At 46.0% G+C, this 21,178-nt stretch overlaps 1 protein-coding gene across 6 annotated transcripts in view; it reads right to left on the bottom strand.

Annotated features, from left to right (window-relative positions):
• Positions 1 to 21,178, bottom strand: part of UROS (uroporphyrinogen III synthase) — a 426,340-nt gene that overhangs the window by 79,930 nt on the left and 325,232 nt on the right. For all 6 annotated transcript variants that reach the window (XM_085606248.1, XM_085606250.1, XM_085606246.1 and 3 more), the window contains one exon: positions 19,051 to 19,125. In XM_085606248.1, coding sequence (XP_085462374.1) covers positions 19,051 to 19,125 — 75 coding nt within the window. The remainder of the gene's footprint in view (positions 1 to 19,050; positions 19,126 to 21,178) is intronic.

Here is a 21,178-nt window from a genome sequence, read left to right as displayed (position 1 = left end):
TGACACTGCACTAAAGAGTAACTGCTCCTACACGTACATTTATTCCTCTCAAAACTCGCCTCCTCTAGTACCGTCTTCAAGGCACCTATTTCATTTGTTATGATAGAGCTTATACTTGGTTACCAACGGGTTTCTCTGGTACCTGCTACATAGCTTTCCTTCTTCCTCCTACTTACACTGCTTCTGCCAATTATCACCGAACCCGTCTCAGCCGAGGAATCATTGACTCAAAAGACACCGCGGGACAAGAAGGAGGAGATTTCCTTAAAGGTTTTCTTCCCTTCTGGGGTCCAATGGCCAACAGCAGAAATATAAGGCAATTGGTCCGTTTCGTAGAGACTACAATAGACATCACTGTAGGAGCCTTGAGTAATATCACGGCGGAACTACAGGCGGATCGTCTTATGACCTTGCAAAATCGAGTTGCCTTAGACTTTATTCTTGCCGATCGTGGTGGAGTATGTAAAGTATGTAAATTGATCGGGTCAAGCTGCTGTATTTTCATTCCTAATGACGCTCCGACAGTATACCAAGCTATCTCCAAGTTGCACATAATCTCCGAGTCTATTCATCAGGACGAAGGAGATTGGTCTTTAACGGAATGGTTTTGGGGACTACTGTCCAAATGGGGTTGGAAAGCATTGACATTCCTTGGAATAATCTTGACTATTGTATTTTCTTGTTGCCTTTGTATGCACTGTGGTCCCGCTATCTGTGATCTTTGTGCTACTATGTGCATCCCAAAACCCAAACCTCAAGTAACAGAAAACATAAGGATGATGTTACAGCAACAGCTCGATGATCTCATGGCTATTGATGTGGACTCAGATTAACGCGAGTCTATCTTGCCTGAGTTCTGGCAAAAGGAACTTCGATTTTCGATCACAATCGAATCGACCCGCCATTTTGTGACACACCGCCATTTTGTGTTGCCATCACTCAGGCAGCACGGCGAACGAAGTCTATTCTGCTTTTCCCGTAGCTTGGTGTCGAAATACGTCCTCGGCCTTTATTTGTGAAGCTGGTGTTTGGAGTAGCCGAGTACACTAATCCTTGTCTGGCTTTCCTCATTCCTGTTTCAACTATCTGTAGGCTCACACTATTCTTTCCCGATCATATCTTATCGACTGGCCTTCACTGTCTCCTGCTAGCATTCTCTTGTGTCATGACTGTCCTCCAATACACACAAACGTATCTCACCACCTGCAAGTTAGTTGTAATCTGTTAATGAATTAGTTCGGGGGTGGGATGACAAACACAGTTGGAGGAGAGGTCTCTTCGAGTCATCTGATATTTCTATTTTCGAACCTTTCTTACTGGTTCCGCTTTGTTTTCCACTTACCCTATTGGCTCTTTTCTTCTATGCTTGGGGCGTGTGTCTTGTTAATAATTATGTATTGTATGATATTTAATCTGATGCGTTTTGATGAGTTGGAAAAAGATTTCCGTGGCGCGTGCTGGTCTATGGCGCCAGGGATTGCAGAACTGTATTTGGCAAGAGCGTACTCTATATTGACCGGTGGTTGCCCCAGGGCGCCAGGAAGGAGGCCTGGAAGCGCTCCGGGGTGATTTTCTTCCATTGCCAATGGGCAGAGTAGGTGACAGGGGTGGGACCATTCATCTCCCTAGGGCCCTGGATAAAAAAATCAATTGATGCATGATCTAACCATGTCAGCGGCTGAGGAGGTTCACACAAAAATGCAAGGTGAGTTAGAAAAAATCATGTCCAGTGTGTGACCTGCTGGGTGGGTAGGGCCTTTGTTGCGCTTAAGTAAGCCCAGAAGAGCAAGGTCTGCCATAAGTGTCAGTGTGTCGGTATTAGAGCTACATTCGCTGTGGACGTTAAAGTCTCCCAACAATAGGAAATTGTTGGTCGAGATCACATGGGGGGCTATAAGTTCGGTAAGTTGGACTGAGAATTCAGCTAAGGGGCCTGGGGGCCGGGGGACTAAGGCCCCCTTCCAGCTGAATTGTGATAAGAGGTCCAACCGAAAGACCATGATTTTAATATTTGCGTTGCAGCGCTGCTCCAATATAGTGACTTTGATGCTGTCCTTATGTATTATTGCTAGTCCGCCCGCCACCTTTGACGGTCTATCCATTCTTATAATCCTGTAACCATCAGGCAGAGCTAGTGTGATGGCAGGAGAAGAATGGGGCTTAAGCCATGTCTCAGTCAAGAAACCGATATCAGGCTGCACGGAGGAGATGAGGTCCCATACTGCGATGGAATGCTTGGGATCTAACATTGCAGAGCATACTTTTCCACCCTCACTTATAAGGGGGGGATTTCCTGTGTCACTGGTAAAAGAGGTAGCAATTTGAGGGAGTGGGGGATATAAGTTTGGGTAAGAAGAGCACGGTTACCATAGGTGGGGGCTGCCTCCATTAAAGTGCCTTGATAACGGCATCCTCGGCAGGAGAAAGGGCCCTCTAAACCTGGGCAAGTCCCAGGCCGGTATGGCGGACGGGGGTCAGTTCTTAGATCTAGCAGCTCTTTGCAGGAATAGGATCAAAGGCGATTCAAACCCGGGTCGGGGTGGATCGACCAGGGTCCCTGGCTCCTGGCGACTTCAGGGTGCGGACAGGCGCGGACGGGCTTGCCTTTGACGCGCCTTCATGCCTACACACATTACCACAATTCAAGATATTCCAGGCATTGAATTCTGCCCATACTGTTACCAACTGCCTTTATCAATCCTTAAAGCTGTGATGTTGGGTTATTGACCATTCATGTGATTCATATTGACCCCGTGGACTCTCTTCTCTCTTTGTTGTAATTTCAGTGTTTTGTCAGCCATGCTATCACATATTACTCTGTACCATGATATAATATTATATGGCAATGTTTAACTTCAATAAACCAAAAAAAAGGATGTCATGATAGTGTACTTACGAAGTGGAGTTGTCAGTAATGTGGTTTCAGAGACACTAATCCTGCACTGTCACACAAGCAAATGTGTGTCAAAGGTCATAGTGTAGCAAAGAAGGCAACTTAAGAAACGTACACGTAAAATGGCTTTCCGGGCCTAACCTAGCCATGTGACAGGGTAAGTACAGTCAATGGCAGATGGGTGAGTGTTGGCATTAGTTTACAGCACATAAGTCAAAGGGCAGGTTGTACCTATTTCCTTATGAAATGTGCTACAATATGCAAGGTATAGTTGGTGCTCCCAGATTTGTCCCCTATTTTACTCTTGTTGCTTTGACTCCAAGTTGCCAGTACAATTGTCTGTTGGTAGCATGTAGTCCTCTGAATTACAGATGTCAGGCAAAGGCATATATTCATAGTTCAAACTTTTTCTGTTTAATTGTTGACCATGTCAATCAGTGGTGCTGGAAAGATTTTCATAGTGGAGATGCAGCCATTAATGTTACATAACTGAAGTCTTCCGGTTTGTGAAAAATCCATGTGTCACGCAATGAACAACTGAAGCAAATGAGTCATTCAGCAGGAGAGTGGTATGGGTGTTGTTAGAAATGGGGGTCTCTAATTGGCAGAGGTATGTACCTTTGTCCAAGTAGGGACCCTTGCTTCTAGTCAGGGTAAGGGGGATTAACACTTTATATAACCCCTGCTCATCCACTTGGTAGCTTGGCATGAGCATACAGGTTTATCCCAAAGGCAATATGTAAAGTATTTATACTCAAAACACACAGTAGCACAGTGATAACACCACAAATAGACACCACACCAGTTTAGAAAAATAAAGTATCTTTATCTAAACTCAACAAGACCAAAACGACAAAAATCCAACATACATCTATCAAATTACGATTTTAGAACAGTTATTGCAAAAATAAAACTTATAGAGAACAAACTGCTTCACCTGGGGCTAGTACGACGTTATACGCAATAAATCCAAAGAATGGCATCGACTGCGAGGTGCGCGGTGTCGGGCATGGAGTCACACGGACCCCCAATCAAACAGTACCTTGGAAAACAAAGTCTATGACGATGCACAGGGTCATGGAGGTGAGGCGTCTGTGCGGAGGTCCAGGCCGGCACACTGGCTGCCACGGGGAGGCGAGGCATAGTGTCTGTGAGGAGGCGACGTGTTGAATCCAGGAAAGATGAAGTTGGCTGTATCGGTGGTGAGGTGTCTGTTCTGGTGAGGTGATGCAAAGTCGCTGAGTTTGTGGAGTCAACCTCAGTGGTTATCGGCGCCGCAATAACTGGATATAGGTGCTGGCGGTGACAGAGTCGGTGCAAGTGCTGGCGTTGGGAAGGCCGATAACTGCAGGCGTTGGCAGGTGTTGAAGGGCGTCGGAGTTGCAATGCAGGCAGGGCGGTGCATCGTGCACTTCACAAGCAGTGCCCCTGGTCTTGGTGCAGGTCGCGGCGGCGTCACTGAAGGCATTGGAGATTGTTTTCTTGCTTCTTGTAAGTTCTTGCAGCTCCCAACAGCAGGAACAACCTCCAGAGGCCCAAAACTGGAACAGGCACCTTCTGGCAGGTCTAAGCTCTCAGCAGTAGGGTTCAGGGGAGCTGTGGGTGAAGTCGATGTGTCCCTGAGACTTCAGAACAGGAGGCCAGCACACACAAGCTCTTGGAGATTCTCCTTCAAGCCGGCTTCTCAGCAAAGTTCCAGTCTTTGTCCTTTCCTTAGCAGAAGCAGCCACTGCAGGCCAACCTCACACAGCAAAGGGGCAGTACTCCTCCTCACAGCTCTCCAGCACTTTTCCCTGGCAAAGGTTCCTCGAGTCCAGAAATGAACTAAAGTTCTGGGGTTTAAAGTCCACTACTTATACCCTATTTTGTCCTTGTTCTCTTGTGGCCAGGGCCTCTGAGCCCAGTCTGAACTAGTTCTGTCCTCACTGGTGCAGTATGACTACAGAAGGTGGAGACAGCATTTTGCAAGGGAAACATGTCCTATTCAGGTGCAAGGAAGACTACTCCTACTACTCTACCTGCAGCCCAGGTCTATTCAGCTCAGCCCTGAGTAATCCTGGAAGGGCCAGGCACACCTCAACCTCCCCAGTGCCGGTCTACAGTGAATGCACAGCCCCAGCCCCCGTCACATCAACACCAGACAGTCAATAAACAACCAGCAGAGGAACACAGAATGGTAAATAAGAAAATGTCTAAAGTAGCATTTTAAAACACACAATTTAAAAACAATTTTCATTAAAAGATCTGTTATTAAATTCTGAGTTCAGAGAGCCTAAACTCAATTCCTCGATCTTGTCCCAGCAGGACAGATAGCCTTTCAATAGTGAAAAACAAAACACACAGTATTTCACTATCAGGACATGCCACACATACAAGTACATGTCCTACCTTTCACATACACTGCACCCTGCCCAGGGGGGGTACTCTGGGTCGATCTGAGGGGTGTCTCACATGTAAGAAAAAGGAACGTTAGGGCCTGGCAAGTGGTTGCACTTGCCAGGTTGACATGGCAGTTAAAACTGCGCGCAGACACTGCAGTGGCAGGCCTGAGTTAAATTTGCAGGGCTATATTGTGGGTGGCCCAATCAGTGCAGTGCTGCAGGCCCACTTGTAGCATTTGATTTACAGGCCCTGGGCACTTCGTGCAATTTACTAGGGACTTACCAGTAAATCAAATATATCAAACATGGATAACCAATTGTAATAACAATTTGTACAGGGAGCAGTGGCAAAGTGCCCAAAGCATCTTAGCCAGCATCAAAAATACAGTCTTTCCTTCCACAATCGCTGTACTGCATCAAGATTACACAATCCTCTAACCTTGCAGTCAGAGAAAGAAAAGTAAACATCAATCTTTGTGTTAAAAGAATAGGCAGCAATCTGTCAGAAGACACAGCCTGACATTTGACCTCTGTCTCTGAAGGCACAGCAAATGTGACAAGATAAAATTCAAAATTTAAAGGCACCATTATTGCTCACTCACCTTCTGAGCTCCAGCACGATTTTGGGAGTGCAGTAGCATCCCCAGCAGCCTTACTACTAGAGCCTAGGATGTCAATGTGTGTAAAGTGTGGTTGACCTTCCAGTCATATGTGAGGTACAGTATGGAGAACCCAGAGAGTTCAGTGTGTTTTTTTGGGTGGCATACACTTGTCTACTTGAGGGCGATGGGGTGTAAGGTAGATCTGTTTCTGTGATCCTGCTGGAGAGGTTTCTTTTTTATGGTGATGGTGGTGGCACGGACGGTATTTGTGTGCTTAAAATAGTCGACAATGGGTGTTTTGACACGCCCTTATTCCCTACATCGCTAGCCTAGAATCCCTCCCTGAATTTAGCCCCATCGAAGCTAAACTCTTCATGGGAGACCTGCATGATCATAACATTTCCAAAATCTATCAATCTTTGGTGACAAATAGCCCCTCCGCATTAGATAAACTTCGGGGGACCTGGGAGGAGGACCTCGGACCTCTGGAGAGTGAGGATTGGACGGAAGCACTTTATTCCCCTAGGGAGGCGGCAATAGCTATGCGCCTCCGCCTGATCCAGTTTAACTACTTGCATCTAATATATTACACTCGGGTGCGACTATGGAGGGCTGGCCTAATAGCCTCCCCACTCTGTCTCCGCTGATCTCGGGAGGACGGTAACCTGTTCCACACGGTATGGCAGTGCAATGTGATTGTACGATTCTGGAGGTGAGTGTTGGCCTGCTTATCTGAAGTCTTGGGATGGGATCTCCCTTTCTCACCTAAATTAGTACTATTGCATATCTTGGAGGGCATAGGGGGCAACATATACAAACGACACTTATTGCTCCTGGGTCTTACCGTGGCTAAAAGAGACATAGCGCGCAACTGGAAGGCGACCACTTCACCACCAATAACGGCCTGGAAGAATGGGTTAGATTTTAATATGGGGTTGGAACTCCCTATGTTTTGAGCCCGAGGATGCCCTCAAAAACATGTGAAGATCTGGAAGCGATGGGCGGAGTATAGGGGTCTCTCCTTAGAACCTGATGTGGCCGCGACTGAGATCTATGGCAGTTAGGATGATCCCATACGATACAGGCTTTATTTGTGCGGACCTGCCTGCTCCCGCCACAGGATTGACCGATTATCGATGGGAGGTGGAGTATCGACAGTGCACAGAAGGGGAGGGGGGAGGGGGGTTAGTTGTAAATTTAATATATATATATTTTTTTCCTTTCTCAAGGTTATTCATGTAATACAGTGTATAAATGTCAGCATATTGATGAACCTGGGACAGGGTCGGCGGGGGCTACTGGGGAGTCCATGCAGGACGGGGCTACTTAGGTACACTCATGGAGGATTCGGTACCTGCACCCTACATTGACAGCTGTTGAGGAGTCTGGGTGGGAACAGGGGGCGCAGAGGGAGGTCGCTGCGGGCCCCCATTTTTTATTTTTATTTTTCATGAGCACAATAATAGGGTTTTCCCATTTGTCCGGTGTTGGGATGCCTCAGTTTCTGGGGCCCGACTGGCAGAGGTTGATGAGGGGTTGCTGTGGGCACACTGACTGGGGGGGGGGGGGGTGGGGGTAGAGAGGGTGGTGGGTGGGGAATATACGGCGGGGACCTAGCAGAGTGGACTTCTCCTACTGTGTATTTTGATGGTTGGATCATATTATGATGTTATTGTGTGTAGTGCTAGTCCTCGGGATTCTGGTGGTGGAAAACTCAATAAAAATCTTTTAAAAAAAATGTCAGCATATTGATTATGTTATATATGTCGCAGTACGCCTCTGGGTTACAGAGCACTGCAAGATCTTTGTTGTTTGACGCAATAAAGTTTGTTTAAAAAAATATATATATACCATATTGAGAATCCATAATAAGAAATACTATAGTAAGCAAAGCATATTTGGTTGAAGGTGAAATTTGTGTTTATTGTTGGGGGAAGAAGTATTTCTAGTTGTAAAAATTAGAAATTAGTGGAAGCTTTATGTTATACCAACTTTGGTACCAGCCATAATTGGGCACATATCATTTTATGCTTTTTATGTAGGGTGAAGACAGCACCACAGTTAATTGACACTGCAGAGTATGGGTATGTTTATAAATGTATTCGGTATATACCACTTGTTTTAATTTCATCATTCAAAAACCAAGTATATGTGCAAAACATGGACTGACTGAAGAGCCTGTACGATGCCTGGAGCCAGGAGGCCACGTTGGCAGCAGAGACCATGTTAATATATCGGGACTCAATTAAGGAAACAACAAACTCCTGTGGCCATGGTAAAAGTCCCCTTTCTGTGATGCTTCTCCCTCAGAACTGTTTGTTTCCCTTCCGCCTTTCTCCTGAAGCACCACCGGGATAATACTTGGATCTCTGTAGGCTGATCTCATCTATCCTGTGCGTAGTTTCACCATTCTTAGTAACCACAAAGGGAGGGAGGGTAGAATAACAGAGCCACTCTTAAACCCCCTGAAATTATATCCAATAAATACCAGTGAAACTCATGGGTTTGTGACAATGTCCTCCTACAGTTGATGCAACGTCATCTCTTATGCATCCATTCCTACTTCAACTTTGCAATTTTCATCTCCTTATGCATTATTTCCATCTCCACCTATTCCATCTTGGCCACGAACACCCTCATTCTTTTTTCCCCTTTATCAAATTTCACATGCAGGGTTCTCTGCCCCCTAGATATATGTTCCCTAACATCCTCTTCTTCATTTAGTGGCTTGGTTAGCTGTTAGCATTTCTACTGAAGAAAGTTCTGTGTAGATGGAGGTGCCCTCTTAAGTTTGTTTCAAAGTCAACCCCTAGACCCTAGCTGCTAGCTTCTTATCCATTTGGCCAATATCTCTGACATCTGAAACTTGACACTGGTGGGTCTACCGATGTTGATCAGGTGCTCTAATAGCAGCATTGGCAGAGCCTACAGGATCCCCATCCATACACAGCCTTCACAGTTACACAGCCTTCACAGGATTCAGCAACAGGGAAATCTCAGGCAGTAAGCACAGGGGACAGCTGAACTGCTCATGGAGTTCAGCCAGAGACATCTACCTCTTACTTCGAGGCCTTTTGAGACAAAGGTTCCACAAAATCCCCACTGGCTCGACACTCAGCCCTTCTACGTGTAGCAAACCAGTCTATACATCACTCATCATCTACCAGAGGCGTGCACACAAGAACTCGAATTGGCCAGCGTTTTATATATATGCTTTTCAGTGATGCAGTACTCTGTAGAGACTATGGGTCTCCACAGTCTCAAAGAAGTATGTGCACATACAACAGTTTGCAAAAATGAAGGCCAGAGCAAGCAGATGCAATTTCCCCCACCTTCTAGTCTAGTGAATTAATAAAATCTCTGGCATCACCTGTGGCAAAGCGACAGTGCCCTGAACTCCAATGAAATGAAGGAAACTGCTTCCATCTGCCCCCGCTCCAACTCCCCACTAGCTGGGTAGTAAAATGCATCCATTATTGGGATGCCTAGTGCCCCTAAAACTGTGTGCCCCCGTGCCACTGATCTGCTGCATAATGATAGGTACTCTCTTGGGCATGCATGTCCAGAAAGAAAAGTAAAGACTGCAAATAATGCTCATTGATAGTCAGTTATAGCATGCAATTCTAGAGAAGATATGCTGGTTTCACATTTGACCCGATAATCTTTTGAGATGGAAATTGTTGGAGTCTGTTGGGTAAAAAAATAGTCTGAAGATAGAACTGAAGTGCAGTTCTTGGTGGAAGTCCTTTCATTCCTCTCAGCATCATTATAGACTATTTTTTTAATAACCACATTTTTAGGTTTAGTGTTACAAGGCTCATTCACCAATATTAATACATCGCCAGAACAGTAGTGTCAGAATGCACCATAAAGAATCACAATCACGTTGGGCAACTTTTCTCATTACAACAGTAGCTCATGATATGCCCACCACCCTCCCCATATCTTACCGTGATTTTGGGGGAAGCCCCTCATCTCATACATATAGTGTTTTTTCTTGCTGTTCACACCAATCATCTCCTTTCCTCCAAGCCACCAGAGAGGGGGGCTCTGGTCATTTCCAGCTGTGGGCAATGTTCCTCCTAGCTACTAAGGAGGCCATTCCTATGAAGATCCTTTCGGCTCTCCTCCCCCAGCTTCCTCCAGGAGACCAAATAGGGCCATTCTGGGACCCAGAGCAATGCAGCGTCCCCAGCACTACAGATATCTCACGCCCCACCCCCTCCCACAAGGATGTCAAGGCCGGGCAAATATAGATCATATGAAAGAAGTCGGTGGTAAGGAAGTAACATCTGGCACATGAGGCCTTGGCTATAAGACCCATCCGCTGCAGCCACTGGGGGTCAGATATACCGTATGGAGATAATTCATTTGGATTATTCCGCAGTTGTGAGGAGATCGACAATTCTCTTGGGGTCAAGCATGCCTCTCTCCACTCATCATCGTCCTACTCGCCCACCCATTTCTGTCTGGGAAAGGGGAATTGATCTAGCGCATTGATCGTCAGGGAACGATAAATCACCGAGATGGCTCCCCTACCCAATCTTCCCATCATGAACTTGGCTTCGAGAGGACTGTATTCAGGGATCTGGGCATCTACTGGGAGGTGGACCAGCAGGGCGTGGTGCATCTGAAGGTATCGAAAGAATTGTGTGTGGGAGAAGCTATAGTAGTCTTGCAGTTCCTAAAAGGACATCAATGTCCCCCCTTGGCGAACATCTGTCAAGTATGTGACTCCCATCTGATCCTACCGGGTGAATCCTGAAAGAATGGACTCTTGCAGAGGGATATCCCAAAGGAGGGTGGCCTCGATCTCGCTTTGAGGGTCCGGAAGCGCCATCTTGAGATCGTTCTAGAATTATAAAATTGAGTCTTGGGAATTGAGAACTCCTGTTGGAGTTGACGGAAAGACTTCAGAGTCGCACTTCGCATAACGTATCCGAGGGTCGAGATTCCTATAGCATCCCAATGATGGAAGCCCGCCAGGCCAGCCAGCTGAGGCAAACCTCTGTTCGCCCACAAGGGAGTCTCTTTTGTCAGTCTGCCCCACCATCCTATCTTCCGCAATGCCTGCTTCCACACTTGAACACCATACGGAAGGACTCAGCGCATCGGGCGGAATAGAAAATAGTATGTATGTGAGTGGTTTCCCATGAGTCTGCGCTCCAGCAGGTAGGCCGGGTCCGAACGGTCCCCGTATCACCACTCATTTAGGATAAGCAATGTGAGGCCATATAGTAAGACAAGAAATCCGATGTGGCTAGGCCGCCGCTGTATGTCGACTGAAAACAAGTACGTAGTGCCACTCGAGGAGTTTTCCCGGCCCATAGGAATTGACTCAGGGCCAAGTTAACCTGGCAGAACCACGCAGGTGGGATACGGAATGGATAATTCTGCAGTTGGTACAATAACCGCGGTAAGGACACCATTTTAAAAATACCCGGAAGCGACAAGGGCATATGGGACCAGGTTTTAAGTTCATCTCAAACACGCGTCCATACCGGAAGGATATTATGGTCCCATGAGACGTTTGCCGAGTCTGCTAGGAACACCCCCAAGTACTTCAAGCCGACTGTAGTCACCAGTATTGCAGAAGCCCAGGGACCGAGGATTATCTGTGGGCCCCTGGTCCACAGTGTAGATTTGGAGTGATTCATAGAGAGGCCCGAGGTCTCCCAGAAGATCTCCATGATGCGGAGTAATCGGGGGCCAGTCCTGTTAACATCTGTGAGAAAGAAAAGAACGTCGTCGGCATAAAAGGCTATACGGTCCGAGTGTCCATGTGCCCACTCAAATCCCGTAACCATGGCATCCATTCTCACCCATGCCGCCAAGGGTTCCATGGCCATGGCAAAAAGTAACGGCGACAGCGGGCACCCCTGTCGAGTCCCCCTGCCCACCTGGAATGGGGTCGAGACCGACGCAGCGATGTGGGCGGATGCTGTAATCTCGGTATACAGTAGCTTCAGGTATGATAGGAACCGCGGGCGGAGGTTTAGTCGGTCAAGGAGTGAAAATAGATATGGCCAGCTGAGAGAATCAAAGGCACGGTCCATGTCCGCAAGGAGGAGCGCGCCAGACACATCAAGCCTCTGAAAAGCATCTACGGCAATATGTGCACGACGAATGTTGTGCCGCGTTGCACGGTGGGGCATAAAGCCCGCCTGGTCTGGGTGGACCACCTGGGTTATATAGGGGGAGAGTCTATTGGCCAAGGCTTTGGCCAGTATTTTGGCTTCTATGTTGAGTAGCGAAATAGGGCGATATGACGTGTGCTGGTCAGGGGGGTCACCCTGGTTTTGGAAAGACCACTATCTCTGCATGGTGCCATTCCCGCGGAAGGCAGCCAAGATCTCTCGCCTTTTCGACTGTGTTCAGGAAGTGGGGGCGCAGTTTCGTAAAATATCGTTTATAACATTTGCATGGATAGCCATTAGGGCCCGGTGCTTTACCAGAGTTCAGTCCGTGTAGGGCCACCCCCAGTTCCTCCACCATGAGAGGGCAATCCAGGCAATCTCGGGCCGTGGTAGGGAAGCGCTCAGGCGGAGGAGCATCTATGAAGTGGTGGATCTGCTCTACCGCGAGTACTTCATGCTGGGCGTAGAGTGTTGCATAATAGCATGCAAAGCTTTCGGTGATGGCCTGGGGGTCACGCAGAGGGCCACCATCAGGGCCCACCACTGCAGGGAGAGTAAGGGGCTGTATAGCTCCCTGGCACAGCCGATGACGCAATTTGCTGGATTTGTCCTCCCATTGATATATTCTACTACGGGTCGCCAGCCACACCAGACGCGCCTCCTCCATTAAGAGATCAACATGCATCTGTCTCGTGAGAGTCAGCTGACAGCATGCCGGTGCGCCCTGCTTCCCCCCTACTGGCCTGTTCCAGGGTAAACAAGCGGGCCTCGGACCTCAACAATTCTTCTTTCTGGGCCCGGTGCGCGGCGGAGCAATATGAGATGTCCACACCACGTATCGTGGACTTCAGGGCTTCCCAGAGAGGCTCAGCTACCTTCTCAGACCCCACGTTTAGCTCCAGGTATTGGTCTAAGGCTCGGTCTAGATGATCTCTGTACTGTTCATCTTGAAGGTTCCAGGTAGAAAGGCGCCATCTAAAGGGTGGCCACGTAGGGCCAAGATGTAGAGTTAGGGCGACAGGGGAATGGTCCGAAAGGCCTCTCGGATGGATATCTACCTCAGATACTCTGTCCATAGCTCCTTTAGGGACGAATAAATACTCCAGGCGCGAGAAGGATTCGTGGACAGAAGAAAAGTAGGTATAGCCCTGTTCCACACCATGCATCCCTCGCCACGTATCTGACCAGCCCATTCCCGCCACCAAAGAACTAAGTTTAGTGACCGAGCAGGGCATAGGCAGGCCCCCCTGTCTCCAGTGGTCTTGGGTCACATTCATGACATCATTCCAATCACCCCCAACGACCGTTACGCCAGGGGGTATCTCCAACCAAAGGGCTAGGAGACGTTTTGTCAGAGACCAGGAAAGCGGGGGAGGAGCATACACACAGCCAAAAACCACCTGTTCCCCAAAAATGGACCCTTGAATGACAATGTATCTGCCCTGCGTGTCCACCCAGGATTTGGAGTGTACGTAAGGAACGCGCTTATGAATAAGGATACCCACTCCTCTGGAGCCCAAAGTAAAGCCGGAATGGAAGACTTGCGCAAACCCATAGCGGAGAACACAAGGGGTCTTTGAGCCTAATAAATGTGATTCTTGTAACATCAATATGTCTGCGCCGTCGCACTTGGCTTGTCGGAGAATGGCACCCCGTTTAATTTTATCAAGTGCTCCCCGCACATTCCATCTGAGTATACGGAGTCCGCCTGTCTTAGGTTGTGGGCACGGCATTGGGTGCGATATGTATAGTTTTCATACAGGCTAGGTGCGTCCTCCGGAGTGACCGGCAGGGGACCCCGGTACCGCAGTGGCACCTAGGCAGTAGGGGCACAGAGCCCATAGGCAGTAGAGTAATATGAGCATGGCTCAGAAAATGGTGAGTGATCAGTGCACAGATAAAAAGCCTAACAATAGCGAAACAATATGTAAATACAAAATGCAACCCCCCCCGCCCACGAACAACCCTCACCCCCACCCCATTGAGAATGTATTCGATTCTTAACAATAGTGCTGATATTAAAAATATCAAATATCTGAGTATAACCACCAAACTCAATGATCTGAAGTATGTGATCTAACACAATCACACTTGTAGATTCCAAAACGAGCTTAGTTTGAGACGCCACATTATACTTCGAAAAGTGCACCCTAATTACCATCACTATTGAATAGCATCTGTTATGCGGTCCTTGGTGTGAGGCAAGTATTGGTGTATGCAACTGGAGAAAAACACATAACTCCTAGACACACCTCTGCGTTGAAGAACACAACTATGTAAAATGTAATAATATACTATTTTTTACCTTAAGGCGAATCATTTATTACTCACACTTGTTAAGGGTCTCAATAGCCAAATTAACATTAGGGAGACTTGCTAATATTTATAGACAGGTGGAAATGAGATGATGGTGTGGGAAATCACCGCAGAGAAATGATGCCAGATATACAAATAACTGGACATAAATAAATACTTTTGCTCACATTCTGTGCACTCTAAGACTATAGAAACTCTTAAGCACCAGTCTATAAATTCAAACACTACCAATCCCTCATGCATAAGGATAGTAGATACATATTAGTGGCAGGGACAATTACCAGGGCTCCCCTGTCTCCTGTACCTGTTCGCAGCGCTGGGAGGCCTCCGGGTAGCCATCGCGCTCTATAAATTTTATTTCATTTATTCATTCATTCAAGTTGGAAACTTCACCTGCCTTCGTGAAGCACGAAGGTTCCTGTCTTTACAGGAAAGGTTTAAGACCCCTATATCACTTGCAGCAGTCAAGGGGAGCCATTCAAAACTGTTGTGGGGGTCCTGGCTGAACACAAGTATTTAGTAAGGTGTCATTGTGGTTGGGTTTTCTAGTTGAACAAGTCATTTTCTACACTGCCATAGTGGTTTGGTTGTGTAATAATGGACCTGTTCTCAGGCGTGATAATGCTATTTTTGATTGGTTTGAAGGAAAAGCCACTGTAGGTCCTGGTTAAAGTACTGCACATGTGTTTGTGTGAAGTGACAGAACCCTAACATTCTGTTGAGTACCTCATGTCAGAAGGAAAATATTTGTCAAGTGGCCACCCAGCTGTGCTGTCTGGGTTTTTTCTCTGTTTTCTGAGACGCGGTAAAAGATGAGCTGTTCCTTTAACCTTGCGAGGCATAACTGTTTGAGAGGCTAGAAGGTACTGTTGGGGTGGCATTGCTTTCCCAACTATGTGATTGCAGCATTATGTTGTGCCCATGGTGGTAAACATAAGGGGTCTAATTTGTTCTGCTACTATGATTAATGGACCAAGTGAGGAATATCTTATCTGTGGGAAGCATGACTTTGCCAGCTATATTGTTGCACTGCCGTTCGCTTCACTTAAAATAGGGGTATCATCAGGCCTAGTGAGTTTAAACAATTAGTTACAAAGATATGTGTAAACAATTAGCCAAGTACAAATATGACCGGTCAAAGAAAGAGGACTAAGAAAGCAATGTCAATACACCTGAACCTAGTCTATCTAAAGGGGTAAATAACTATTCAGGCTTTTCATACTAACAATTTTTATTACAAAGGTAGGTGTGTGCATTCTGTTGGAACGTCTAAACATTTGGGCGAAGAGGCTCAGGTGAACACAAGGGCCTGTACATTTAGGTTTAAATCTGTTCATCAGAAATCAGGTGGCATAAGGAATATACACCAGCAAAATCTCCCACAACAATTGCTGAAAGGCATTTTATATACCATTATAAAAAGGAAAAACATTTTTTGTCTCTCTATCCAACAACATCTTATTCAGCCCCCATCAACATAAACTCAGACTAGGGGATGGACAGAGGAAGAATCAACGGTATTGGACTTCCAACATATTTCACACCAATAAACTCTAACATGTATTGCAGTAAAAAAACACAAGAAGGTATTGCGATGTCGTCCAGCCTAAAGCTGGAGGACCCTCACATCAGAACATCTCAGGCATACCACGACGCTGCCAACGTCAGACCAGTGCGCACCAGTTTGGAGCTCCTCCTCTTCCTTGGACTGTAATTTCATTACAGAGTTCAAGTAGCCTCTGGCATCACTAAGGCTGGGGAACATGTGTCCTCCCACCATCTACTGCAAACAACTGTCCCAGCGAACCACAAGGTAACTTCTTTCCCCGCTGCCACAAAGTCTGCAGGAAACCACAAGGTATCTTCTTTCTCACCTACCACAAAGTCTGCAGGGAACCACAAGGAAGCTTCTTTCACAGCTGCCACAAAGTCTGCAGGGAACCACAAGGAAGCTTCTTTCCCAGCTGCCATAAAGTCTGCAGGGAACCACAAGGAAGCTTCTTTCCCCGCTGCCACAAAGTCAGCAGGGAACCACAAGGAAGCTTCTTTCCCCACTGCCACAAAGTCTGCAGGGAACCACAAGGAAGCTTCTTTCCCCGCTGCCACAAAGTCAGCAGGGAACCACAAGGAAGCTTCTTTCCCCACTGTCACAAAGTCTGCAGGGAACCACAAGGAAGCTTCTTTCCCCGCTGCCACAAAGTCAGCAGGGAACCACAAGGAAGCTTCTTTCCCCACTGCCACAAAGTCTGCAGGGAACCACAAGGAAGCTTCTTTCCCCACTGTCACAAAGTCTGCAGGGAACCACAAGGAAGCTTCTTTCCCAGCTGCCATAAAGTCTGCAGGGAACCACAAGGAAGCTTCTTTCCCCGCTGCCACAAAGTCAGCAGGGAACCACAAGGAAGCTTCTTTCCCCACTGTCACAAAGTCTGCAGGGAACCACAAGGAAGCTTCTTTCCCCACTGCCACAAAGTCTGCAGGGAACCACAAGGAGCTTCTTTCCCCACTGTCACAAAGTCTGCAGGGAACCACAAGGAAGCTTCTTTCCCAGCTGCCACAAAGTCAGCAGGGAACCACAAGGAAGCTTCTTTCCCCGCTGCCACAAAGTCAGCAGGGAACCACAAGGAAGCTTCTTTCCCCACTGTCACAAAGTCTGCAGGGAACCACAAGGAAGCTTCTTTCCCCGCTGCCACAAAGTCCGTCTTCAAAAGCTGCAGGTCTTCCCTTCTCAGTAGGGCTGAATGGCTAAAAGCTGGGAAAATATGAATTTTGGACCCCTCAGAAATCAGGCTGCTTTTCTTAGCTGGCAGTTTGATCATAATCTCTCTCTGATGCGTATCCCCCAACCCCACCAGCACACTACGATTTGCAGCTTCCACCACAGAGAGGCCTTTAGTGAGCAAACAAGATGCCCTAGTCACTTTCACAGATTCCATTTTCACACCCTCCTGTGCTATTGTATTTAAAAACATTCGGGCATCAGACTCTATGTCCCGGCTGCAGCTAGGAACACCAGGATCCTGATATCTTCTGCCTTTTCCTCATTCTCAGCTTGGTCTCCGTTGCACCTACTCTTCGGCACAGGTCACCCATCTCCCATTCAGTTTTGGAGATACGGCTCACAGGAGAATCCAAAGTCCCCTCCATAGAGGATACTCTGGACTGCATCTGCTGTACAGTACCAGGCATCTCTTTAAAAGTCCTCATTATCAGCCTCTCACTTTGTGTCACTGACATCTTTCCCTTTCTAGCCTTTCCTCCTGGAGGAAGCGATTCTGGGAGAAAAAGTCCTCGCCTTATTTTCTTGCTTTGGTCTCAACAGTGCCAGTGTAGTCCAATTGTCACAGTGCAAGGAGCGAAAGGCTAGTACCTAAACGGCGTGCTCTCCTGCATCACCCTTGCGTCAGTGACTCACTCCATCTCTCATGCCACAGACGTCTCTGGTCCCCTAGGAGATAATCACGGATGCCAGCTTCACCTGAACACTCATGTCCCCAGAGGACTACACAGATAACGAGCAACGATCCTCAGCACCATATCTGGTCCCGGCAAGAACTGTCAGGGTGCCATGGTAGGATCATTATTTCCCACAGGGGCCTCTGATTCAGGAGGCCGGATGTCTGCACCACAAGCACTACAGAGCCATCCCATCGGAGCACTGCTCACTTCGCTCCTGAGAGAGGCCGACCATATCCCCACTCTACTCTCCCCCAGTCCAGATACCCCTGATAGTAGAACAGCACCAGAATTCGCAAGACACTTGGTCATCTTGGAGCCCGACCACCTCCAGGCATGCACATCTGGATAAACCATATAGATGTGTGTGTGGATGAGCAGCACAAAAAAATCACTCAATTACACAGAAAGTGTGTTCATTCATACACCATAAAATGTCAGTTGCGAGGAAATCCTGAGTAAGAAGTCAGGACTGCAAGTGATCGGCACACTGCACTTTTGATTACTGAGGTCACATTCAACATTATACAGATTCACATTGAAGCACTTAGTTGGCCAATTTCTAGACCCGGGATACTTAAGAGTGTGGCTTGCAGTTTCTAGTATAGGCAATAGGCCTTTTACATTTATGCAATCAAGGCTAATGTTGAAATACTCTAACTTGTAGAAGATGCAATTTATGAAGCATTGTACAGTAACTGTAGCATTTCTCCCAAAAGAGTCCACTCTAACTGCTTTGTGAAAATATAATCCCATACTTGCAAAGCAGGAATCTTGTAAACTGTACAAGACTAGGGGCGAACCAAACATTTCCTTAAATTGCTTTTGCATGAGTACGTGAAATTCCGTCAAAATTATGTAGAGTTATGCAAAAAGCAAAGCTGCCATTTAGCACTATATTTTAGCGTGAAATGTATCCTAGTGTCAGATTTTGATGTGAGGATGCATGCCCCACTTAAAAATAGTACAAAAAAATAAAAGCAACACGAATAACGTACACTCATGTTCTGTTGTATACATGCGTGTGCGGTACATTTTGACTGCTTAATTACGCGAAGTGGCATAATTTTGCAGAACAAGAGTATTCCAAAATTCCGAAAATTATGTGAATTCCCCCAGCCTAATTTGAACTTCCCCCAGGCCTAACAAAACTCCCCTTTAAAAAAAAAAAGCGTTAGGGGACCTTATTGTGAGACCTTAAATTATTAACTAGGACGAAAAGACCAGCAATTAAAAAGCTACATCCATATGGTCTTTAATGTACTTACTTGAACAAATGAATGCTGCTAGTTTTTCGGCATTTCCAGACTCTTCTCCTTGAGGGATGAGGCCAATTACAGAGACTACAACAACAAGCAAACAGCGACATCAATGTACTTTCAGTTTCTTCAAACGAAAGAAACCTTACAACTAACATCACCTACATATGTATCAGTCACATTTTCTTAAGACTCCCAGGTCAATTTACACATTGATAAGGGGAGAACCACAGCAGGGTGTGCTCACTACAGTTATTTCCATATCTTGACCCTAAATAATCAACCTAAAGGTTTATTCAGGAATTGTGAAAGAGGGAAAGGCGAGGTCTAACCCAATAACCCACTCTGAAACCATGGAGGACCTCCAACCTCTCAAGCGCGGAAGAGTTTTTAATTTTATGTTTTAAATATTGCACTTATGAGTATCGTTCTTCTTACAGCCAATAATCGAAATATCTCATAAATCAAATATTCATCTTATTGAATGAGTTTGTGCTTTCAAAATGTATTCCTTCAAAATATAAAGAGAGTTAGTCCACTCGTACATCTGCATAATCATTGCATTCTTTAGGATTACATATACATTGCATAGGGAATCTGAAACATACAGCAAAATAATTCTTCATTATGTGCCTTAGGCTTGGCTCCAGTCTTTTATTTTCAATGCTACTTCAAATCAACAAGTTTAGTTGTCAATAAAACCACAGTTTTGTTTGTACACAGCGGATGCTGTTCTTATTGTTCCAAAGTATTCACATATGTTCAAAAATACCACAAACAACATACGCCTGCCTTAGGGTAAGCTCATAACAGTAAGGCACTGAGTTCCATATTTTTGAATAATACTCCTGCATGCCTAGAGGTTACGTTTGCAGGCATGTTTGATATGAATATCGTTGGTGTTGTGGTATTTTTTAAAATATTTCTTTGGCGTTTGTATATTAAATGACAAGTGTAGGGGCACTGCACGGTTGTACCCAGAACCTTTTGATAACGTGTCAATGCTCAAGTGAAATGCTTGGTTGATGATCAGTGTCCTGTGTCACTGTGCTGTGCCACAGACAGGGTCTGGGTAGCAGCACGCCTCTGCAAGCAAGCACTCTGTAGTGCATTGTGACCTGCCCCCAAGGCACACCATCACAGCTGGCCACACCCCCTAACATGGAATATGTGCCTAATGGACCACTCTGCAGCATGACTTTGGGCATATTCAGGGCATCATGGAAACGCTAAAGAGAACGGCAGGAGGGAATTCTGACTTCTATTCTTCCAAGGTTTGCAATAAAAGCACTGTCACCCAATCACTCCAAACCCAACATTCTAGGCGTGAACCTGCTGCTACATATACCCCAATTTCCATTTAATCATCAATTGATCTTGCGGCTCATGTATACCCTATCAGATTCTTGCATCACTCTCTTTCACACTGCTCATTCCAAATTTCAGGTCACCACTGTAAAATAATTTTATAGATTTATAGTAGTACATAAGTTTATTTCAGGGACTAGCCCCATAAAGCTTCATAAAAAAGGCATCACTCAAATTAAGATATTAAACATACATAAAATTGAAAATGCATAATAAAGTGATACAGGCAATCAAAAGGGCGATACAACAGGTACATGCTACCTGTGCAGATTATTTATGTGATCACGTTGACAATTCCATTGTTTTTAGAATTCTTAGTTTATCATTAGATTTATATTTTTGTGCGCGATTAACAACATGCAATACGTTTTCTCACACGATTTAACATCTAAAGACTGAATTTATAGAATTCCTTTTAAACAAGTTTTCTAAGATGTGTAAAAGTGTATTTATTATTGCATTTTAGTTAGTCCACATTTTTGTGCAAGCATAGTTTTAACTAAAATGGAAGTCCTCCTTGTCACTCAACTGTGCTTCCCCCGCTTGAGCACATTCTCTCCCCACAAGTTCCGCAGAACACAGTCAAGCTGCAATGAATTAAAATATTTTTCATTGTTGTTATTGTTCTGCTCATGGTAATTTTTTTACAACTGGGATGTAATTGGCAACATGCAACCACATCATCTGCTGCTTCAATTCAATCTATTCATTCGAATAGTGTGACATCTCTTGATGACATTAGCACAGAGGGTGCTGAATCATTGTTCAA

This window comes from Triturus cristatus, chromosome 1_2 (genome assembly GCF_964204655.1).
Source record: "Triturus cristatus chromosome 1_2, aTriCri1.1, whole genome shotgun sequence".
Taxonomy (NCBI): Eukaryota; Metazoa; Chordata; class Amphibia; order Caudata; family Salamandridae; genus Triturus; species Triturus cristatus.
The sequence above is the reverse complement of the archived record's forward strand: the minus strand, read 5'-3'. Positions and strand labels throughout refer to the sequence as shown.